The following is a 9,207-nucleotide window of genomic DNA, read 5'->3' as shown; positions in this document are numbered from 1 at the left end:
AAATCCCAGGAGATCAGAGGTTTCTGAGATAATCAAACCACCCCATCTGGCACCAACAATCATTCCACGGTCAAAGTCACTTTGATCACATTTCTTCCCCATTCTGATGTTTGGTCTGAACAACAACTGAATCTCTTGACCATGTCTGCATGCTTTTATGCATTGAGTTGCTGCCACATGATTAGCTGATTAAATATTTGCATTAACGAGAAGATGTACCTAATATAGTGCCTACTGAGTGTATGTTTTAAATTCCAGATTGACTTAATTGCTTGAATTTAAATTCCCCAGCAGCCTCACACGGGATTTCAATATGTCACAGGATTAATGGTCCAGAAGTGTGGCTATGAATCCAGTGATTTAACCACTTTACGACCTTCTCTGGATAGAGAGGGTCAACGAGCTGAACCTTTGTAAATAGAAACCACAGAGGGCTGCCTATCCAGTATGATTCAAAGAAGGTCACTTCCAAGTAACTTTGTTTATTTTCCTCCGTAGTGTTCTACAAGGGTGACACCCATGGAACGATCACCTCATGTGGTATGGAGACTCAAGTCAAGTTCGGAAGTATCTCGTTGAACTTTGGAGGTGGTGCAGATTGACGTAGACTTAGTTTTCTCTGCATTTCACTCTGGATAAATTCAATTTTCAATTACCTCATCCTGAAAAATGAACGGTAAGTGGAAGATTAGCTTTATTTATCACTTATGCATTGAAATCTTGAAATATACAGTAAAGTGCACTGTTTGTGTCAACGACCAACATGTTAGGTGGATGTGATGGGGGCAGCCCACAAGTGTCGCTTGCTTCCAGCGCCAACATAGTATGCTCACAACTTACTAAATTATACTTCTTTGGAATGTGGGAGAAAATGGGAGCATCTCGAAGAAACCCACATGGTTGGGGGAGAATATACAAACTCCTTACAGACAGTGGTTGGAATTGAAACCCGATCACTGATGCTTTAAGTGGTTACGCTATTTGCTACCTACCATGCCACATTGTACTATCAAATTGTTCTAAGCTGGATGGCAGAGAAGGGCACCATAGTGGCATGGCTAATAGAGCCACTGCCTACCTAGGTTCAATCCAGACCTTGGGTGGAGTTTTGGATGCTCTCCCTACGACTGTGTGGATTTTTTCCTCGTGTCCCTATTTTGTCCGATGTCTCAAAAGCATATGGGTTGCTAGGTTAATTGGCCACCATAAATTGTCCTTACTCTGAATCAGGTTTATTATCAATAACATATGTCTTCTATTTCCATAACAGAAAAGTAATTTGTAACTTTGGGCACTAAATATTTTATTTCACTGAACCTCAGAACTTTTTCAAGCAGAATACTATCAGTTGTAAATTGAACTTTCCCTATGGCAACAGAATCCAAGTACAGAGTTTATTTTCCTTTAAGATGTAGAAATATTCCTTGAGTATTTCAGAATCAGAATCAGGTTTATTATCACTGACATATATCATGAAATTTGTTGTTTCGTGGCAGCCATACATAAAAATCACTATGTTACAATAAGAATATATAAAAAATAAATAAATAGTGCAAAGAGAGAGCAAAATAGTGAAGTAATGTTAATAGGTTCATAGACCATTCAGAAATCTGATGGTGGAGGGGAAGAAGCTGTACCTAAAACATTGAGTGTGTGTCTTCAGGCGCCTGGATCTCCTCCCTGATGGTAGGAATGGGAAGAGGGCATGTGCTGGGTGGTGGGGGTCCTTAATGATGGATACCACCTTTCTGAGGCATTGCATTTTGAAGATGTCCTCAAAGGTGGGGAAGCTACTGCCCATGATAAAGCTGGCTGAGTTTACAACTTTCTGCAGCTTTTTCCGATCCTGTGCAGAGGCTCCCTCCATACCAGGTGGTGATGCAACCAGTCAGAATGCTCTCCACGGTGTATCTGTTGAAATTTGCTAGAGTCTTTGGTGGCGTACCAAATCTCCTCAAACTCCTAATGAAGTATAACCACAAGTGTGCCTTCCTTTGTGATTGCATCAACATGTTGAGCCCGGGATAGATCATCTGGGAACTTGAAGCTGCTCACCCTTTCTGCTGCTGAGCCTTCAATGAAAACTGGCGTGCGTCTCCTGACTTCTCCTTCCCGAAGCCCACAATTAATTCCTTGGTCTTACTGATATTGAGTGGCGAGGTTGCTGTTGCAACACCACTCAACCAGCTGGTCTATCTGATTCCTGCACACCTCCTTGTTATCATCTGAAATTCTGCTAACAACATCCCTAGTGTGCAAGTGCGTGGATGTGTGTGGAATCTGGAGGCAGTTGACAGGAATTACAATGTAGTGTAGATCGGTGATGAAAGTTGTGCACACAGTGTCACTTTGCTATGTGACTCTCTTTGTGCGAGTTGATTAACAACTTGTTTGCTGTGGACATCAACACATGAGAGGGCCCCAGGCTTGTGATTATTGTCTGCCATCTCTTCCTTACTACAGTGTGACTGACATTTGATCCTAATGTATCTGCAGCCTCAGCCCCATGTGGCATCAGGCTGTGAATCTCCTCCCCAATGGTTTCCAGATGTTCTATCATCCATTACAAGTGATAGTCACCTTATAATTTACCCTTACAGCTTGCTTCATTTAACTGTTCCTGACTGTGAAGTATTTCAGTTTCTCTGCAGCATCAGGTGGCGATAGTAAACAACATTTAAAATTAAACAAATAGCAAAATACTACAAATGAGGAAAGATTAAAGATCAATTTTATTTCTCACACGTACATCGAAACATATAGCAAAATACATCACTTGCATCAATGACCAACACAGTCTGAGGAAGTGCTGGGGGCAGACCACAAGTATTGCCATGCTTGTAGCACCAACGTAGCGTGCCCACAACTTACTAACCTTAACCTGTCATCTTTGGAATGTGGGAGGAAATCCACACAGTCACAAGGAGAATGTTCAAACTCCTTACAGGCAGCGACGGGAATCGACCATTTTCTCTGCCACTCAGAGTTGCTTCAGTATCACCATTGGGCCAGTGATGTCATTAACATGAGACATCATCATCAGGTTGTATGAAATGATGGTGCCTTCTCAAGATAGATGTCAATATCCAAAATGTTTAAACATTAAAAATTACATGCTGCAACTATTAAATATCAAGCACATCTCCAGCCTACCTACCTCTGGGAGTGAATTCCAATGCACTTGGATTTGAAGACCGCAACAGTGGAAAGGGAAGTTCTTTGCCTGCATCCCTGTTTATCAGGGTACAAAATCTATTCCATCAAGTCATCTTCCCCTCACCAAGTATATTATCTGGATTGGAGATCCAACCTACAACTCTCAGGAATAATCTGCACAACCCAAGTGCATGGATTGCTTTCCACTTCCACCAGCCCCAGAATCGGGCACGCCTCTCAGTTTCCTCCACTGTGTGCCCACCTCCCCAATAGGGGGACAAACCTGACAATTAGGCTGAGGAGTTTCTACCCCTTCCTTCTTCCTCTTCTTTTTGTAACATTTAATGGCAGATGGCAGACCAACAAAAGGTGCTTTACCGCCACCTACTGAGTTGGAGTGTGGAGCAAAGAGACAGGAAGTAGACCTACTAAATTTCCTGCCCCTCCCAAAAAAATACCCTCAAATAATATCAAAAAGTCTACTGCTTTACAGAAAGTCAAATATGCACTTATGTACATTATGGCAGTGATATCCTAACAAACTTTCCATTGTTACGAACCCCGTAACTGGGTCACTTACCAGCAAAGATAGAGAGGTCTGCTGAAGTCTGGTGGTACTATTTTTAACAGTATTTATTGGTAAAAATACACAAAATAATATCAATGCAAACATACAGATACTACATGTCATCAATACTAAATCTAAAAGTGTGGGTATAATGATAATCAATAAGAAGTAAGCTCTATCGTTGTCTAGGGGATAATGTATCGTCCGATGGAAATATAAAAGTCACTTAGTTCATTCAGGCTGCAGCCCTTGGTTGGAGAGAGACAGATGTTTAAACTTGCCAGCTTTCCCTTTTTATGATGTCAATCCTTCGAGAGTTCCGTTTGTGTAGCCGGTCCTTTAGCTAAGCCGTTCCGTGGAAAACTCGTCATCCGGGCAAGGATGGACACACACACGAGTCACCACTTGCTGTCGCTATTAAACGCTGTCACGGGATTTCTAGTGTTTCTCCTGGTGCGTCTGAAGGGGTTGTTCCCCAGACCCTCTTTTATCCTTACTCATGAGGTCTCAGATGTCAGTCAAGTTGGGATGATACAATCCCTCAACCAGCCCCCTCTGTTCATTCCCTGAGGGCTTCAATGAATAGTACAGTACTCAATACACAATTCCGTCTCCAAGTGACAATGGCCGTTATCTGTGGTTTTGTCTTTCGGAGGCCCAGGACACATTCCAAACCTTGAGGATCCTGCGTGTCTCTCTCTCTCATTTCCTGGGTCCCAGATCTGAATTAATAGCGATCTTGCGATTCTCAAAAAGGAGGGGGCTACTTTGTACCCTTCGGCCCCTCAGAGTTGTGGCACATTCGTAACACCCCCTTTCTTCAAAGCGTTTTTACCAGCGGTGAAAACGAAGTAATACAGAATCTTACAGGATTTTAGAATCTAACACAATACAGAAGTTTTTTTTCTACAGAGTAATACAGTTATACATTCAATTCAGCATCTAAACAGTTAACAATTATATTGTCACTTCCTTTACTATCTTAACATCTAGTACATTACTAAAGTCTTGTAGCATCAGACTTCAATTTAATAACCACCTATTTTTATTTCTTTCCTTCTGCAAACAAAAACTAAAGAGTTGGGATCTTAGCTTACGTGTATACTACAAAAGTTCATACAAAATACTAATTGTGCTGTCTTTACGACAGTTATTTAGTTTATAATATTTTCGCTTAGTAATTCATTCAATAGTATTTTCTAGTTAGAATTAGAAGTGTTTAAAGTGTATTCATTGCATGTAAAATATATCGGCATGCGATGACGTCACATCCGGTTTCGCCGCGTCTTGTGGGAAAACACCGGTTTGAAATTAGCGCGAGGGTGGGGGCTTTCCACGAGGCTCACCTGAGCACAAGCAGTTTTGCAGGCATGAGAAATCACAGTGAGAGCAACGCTGTAAGTTAATAGATAATCGATATATTGAACTAAGATGTTAATGCTGATCCTGTTAGAGGTAACGACGGTAGATAATGTTTATGCTTTCGTTAGTTAAAGAGTCGCGGATAGTTTGCATGGAAATGTATTTAAAGTAGTCAATGGAGCAGGTAAACTCTCCCTGTATACTGCACCTTAGTGTAATGTAGTTATAGTCACCTTTGCAAATATTTACACTTGAAATGTGATATTAAGGAAGGAACAAATACTGTATCAATCTTGTATTGTTTTATCAACAGTTTTCACCATATGTTAATGTGAAGAGTGAACAGTAAATGGTTAATCTTACTGCGATCTGGTTCTTATTAACTGTGGTTTATCCGGACGTTAAATTCGGCGTTTCGTTACACCCGAAGGAGAACGTGACAGTGAAAAAGCGGCATTATCAGGTGTTTCAAGTGCTGCAATGTCAGCTCGATCCGGGATCAAGTCGACGCCGCCCAGCGACAAGGGCAGTAAACCGACATCAAGTAAGTCCGCACAGGCAAGAGCCAAGGCAGAAGCCGCCAAGGTGCGACTGCATTACGCCAGACAAGAGGCAGTTTTGAAAATGAAACTGGCCACCAAAGAAGCCGAAAGGGCCGCCAGACAAAGAGAAGAGGCTGCCAGAGAAGCCGAAATCCAGAAAGAAAGGGCCGCCAAAGAAGCCGAAATCCAGAAAGAAAGGGCTGCCAGAGAAGCCGAAATCCAGAAAGAAGAGGCTGCCAGACAAAGAGAAGAGGCTGCCAGACAAAGAGAACAGGCCGCCAGAGAAGCCGAAACCCAGTTGGAAATGACAAAAATATCGACAGAGTTGCATGTGCTGCAGCTAGAAGGAGAAAGAGAAGCTGCCAGGGTGGAAGCAAAGTACATAGAACAAGCTGAAGGGTCGCGTGATCTGACCGAAGTAAGATCTACTTTAGAAAGGACCAGACTGGAACGCACAAGCGACTATGTACAATCTCAAATAGACAGGCAGGCTCGTCTCCCCTCTCCATACGTATTCGATAACTTCCCCAGCTACGAGGAACCTCAGAGAGTCACGATTGCATCACATCCATACGAGGAAGGAAATTTACCCTCACGGCTCCGTGATGAAGTCAAGAATGAAAGAACCGACAACGCTCCTTCACCCCCACAACAGGACGGCGGGGAGGGAGAGGTTCACTCCAGGACAACAATTGTCAGCTCGAACTGTACAGAAGTTTGCGGTCAAACTCAGTCAAGCCGTTCTTGTTCCGAGATCTGCCTCACTGAGGTGTACCCTAAAGAAGCACAACAAGACATTACCAAGCGTAAAGTAACCGACGAGACGCTAGGTCAGTCAGTTTTCGTTCAAACCGAGCACGGAAACAAACTTGCACAATCAGCTCAAGATACCATTTCTTTAAAACCCAAAGACACCAAGGTCTTCAGAGATGAAGCAAATAATGGGGTTGCCCCATTGCCAATCAGAGAACCACGCCAGCGCTCACCAGATAACAAAGAGCAGGCAGTCAAACGGTTCACGTCCTTACGGAAAACCTGGAAAAGGAAACCTGAGATACAGCAACGCACCCGATTGGCCCACGAGGTACTGTGCACCCTAATGGCAGAGGTCACAGCCATTATAAACGCACAATCATTCCTACCTGTGTCTTCTGACCCAGAAAACCCCTTTATACTTTCGCCATCAACGCTCCTTACGCAGAAGGCAGGAGCACCTCCTCCACCAGGAGACTTTTCAGACAAGGATTTGTACACAAAGCAATGGAGACAAGTCCAGGCTCTGGCAAATCAGTTCTGGCCTCGCTGGAGACAAAAATATCTACCTTTGTTGCAACAGAGACAAAAGTGGACAGAACCCCGAAGGAATCTTCAAGTTGAAGACTTAGTCCTGCTCAGGGACAAGCAAGTCGCTCGCAACAGCTGGCCAACGGCCAGAATCACTGCTACATTCCCTAGCGGGGATGGACATGTCAGGAAGATCGAATTGAAGACTACCGACCAAGGCGATGTGAAAATTTACCAAAGGCCAGTTACAGAAGTTATTCTACTTCTACCCAATGACTGATTAAGAGACTAAGTTTTGTACTCTGCTCATTGTGACCTTACGAAGGTCAAGCGGGGAGTGTGCTGTCTTTACGACAGTTATTTAGTTTATAATATTTTCGCTTAGTAATTCATTCAATAGTATTTTCTAGTTAGAATTAGAAGTGTTTAAAGTGTTTTCATTGCATGTAAAATATATCGGCATGCGATGACATCACATCCGGTTTCGCCGCGTCTTGTGGGAAAACACCGGTTTGAAATTAGCGCGAGGGTGGGGGCTTTCCACGAGGCTCACCTGAGCACAAGCAGTTTTGCAGGCATGAGAAATCACAGTGAGAGCAACGCTGTAAGTTAATAGATAATCGATATATTGAACTAAGATGTTAATGCTGATCCTGTTAGAGGTAACGACGGTAGATAATGTTTATGCTTTCGTTAGTTAAAGAGTCGCGGATAGTTTGCATGGAAATGTATTTAAAGTAGTCAATGGAGCAGGTAAACTCTCCCTGTATACTGCACCTTAGTGTAATGTAGTTATAGTCACCTTTGCAAATATTTACACTTGAAATGTGATATTAAGGAAGGAACAAATACTGTATCAATCTTGTATTGTTTTATCAACAGTTTTCACCATATGTTAATGTGAAGAGTGAACAGTAAATGGTTAATCTTACTGCGATCTGGTTCTTATTAACTGTGGTTTATCCGGACGTTAAATTCGGCGTTTCGTTACACCCGAAGGAGAACGTGACACTAATCTTTATGTTACTTTCAACCTTAACAGTCAAGCTTCCATGGGGGTTGTCTTTATTATTCACAGGCTTTGTCGAAATCCCTTAAAACTGGCTTCTGCTATTTAAAAATGGCGTCCCATTAACCCTCACCTCTTTTCCAGTTAATTCCCTCGTGGTGAGCTTGAGCACCCTGGCGAAATAGGCTTTCGCCCGCTTCTTTCATACGAGTTATTTTATCAACAATGTGTTCCAAACTTAGACCATTTCCCGAATTTCCACACAATTCTTTAATTTTATGCAAGGTGCTAGTTTTCTCTTCAGGACCCTTCAGGCTATTAGGTCTCAATGCCAGCAATCCCTCTTTGTTCAAACAGCATTTCGAATTCTGCTTTTTCACACCACACTCTGGAATAACAATAGCGTGTGGGGCACCTTTACATTCCAAATCAAACTGTAATTGATTCGCAGGCACCGTGTTAACAAGCCATTGTCCCTTCAGCCTGGTTACTGCTTCTGACACCAGTCCAGACTTTAGATTTTCTTCATTCAATTTGGGAACTACACTTTTCCCTTTTCCTTCAATAATAATATTCACCTCACCACCTTCTATCTCCTCACTAACTTTTAACACACCTTCGAGCACAAACAACTGGGAACTCTCACTTCCCACTATTACCAAGGTTAACCCTTTCTTCACTGAACCAAGTCCATCTGACCCACATTCCTTTTCAACTGAATCAAATACCTCAGACTTTTTCTGAGCTCCATTACTAGGTTCAGTACCACGTGCATCCACATCTTGGACACACTCAAATGGGACATTTGCCTCTTCCAGGATTTCAATACCCGTACCCAGTCCAAATTCTAAATTCCCCTGATCCTCCCAGCTACTCTCTGGGCAACTCCCTTCCGGAGTAAACTCAACCCTGCGGGCTGAAACAACCTCATCTGCCAACCCAGCAGACTTCTTCAAGGTAATGGCATCCTTTTCATCTAGGACTGCCCTCATTTCATTATTGGGAACATCTTTAAAATTTTCAGCTTCTTCAAACAGTTCTGCCAAACCAGACAGATCATCCATGTCCAACTCTGGACCTTTTTAACAGCTTTATCTGTTTCTCATCTTTATTTCGTGCCTCTATAACTTTTCTCCTCGCTAAGGGCAGATCTACCTCCTTTCCCTTACTCTCTTTCACTTTTCTGTTCTCCGTTTTTCCACCCTTTAAACCCACGTGGTACAGGGTTGGTAAAAACATCTCGGCCAAATCGATACTGGCCGGATTTAAACTGATGTCTGTCTCAG

The 9,207-nt window shown here is 42.7% G+C and overlaps 1 protein-coding gene across 3 annotated transcripts; it reads left to right on the top strand.

The window, feature by feature from the left end:
* Nucleotides 1-4,877: 4,877 nt before the first annotated feature.
* On the top strand, nucleotides 4,878-7,925 carry LOC132384489 (plectin-like). Of its 3 annotated transcripts, none has more exons than XR_009508911.1 (3): nucleotides 4,878-5,121; nucleotides 5,400-7,516; nucleotides 7,795-7,925. XR_009508911.1 is itself a non-coding variant. In XM_059955640.1 (3 exons), the coding sequence occupies exons 2-3, from the start codon at nucleotides 5,567-5,569 to the stop codon at nucleotides 7,190-7,192; spliced, it is 1,485 nt and encodes a 494-aa protein (XP_059811623.1). In that variant the 5' UTR covers nucleotides 4,878-5,121; nucleotides 5,400-5,566; the 3' UTR covers nucleotides 7,193-7,909. The 3 variants fall into 3 exon arrangements, 2 of the variants coding, with proteins under 2 accessions (XP_059811623.1, XP_059811622.1); XM_059955640.1 differs by having other exon boundaries at nucleotides 5,400-5,761; nucleotides 5,903-7,909; XM_059955639.1 differs by having other exon boundaries at nucleotides 5,400-7,910.
* The last annotated feature ends 1,282 nt before the right edge of the window (nucleotides 7,926-9,207 follow it).

The sequence above is a fragment of the Hypanus sabinus genome, chromosome X1 (assembly GCF_030144855.1).
Source record: "Hypanus sabinus isolate sHypSab1 chromosome X1, sHypSab1.hap1, whole genome shotgun sequence".
In the NCBI taxonomy this organism is placed as follows: domain Eukaryota; kingdom Metazoa; phylum Chordata; class Chondrichthyes; order Myliobatiformes; family Dasyatidae; genus Hypanus; species Hypanus sabinus.
This window is presented reverse-complemented; position numbering and strand designations above follow the sequence as displayed.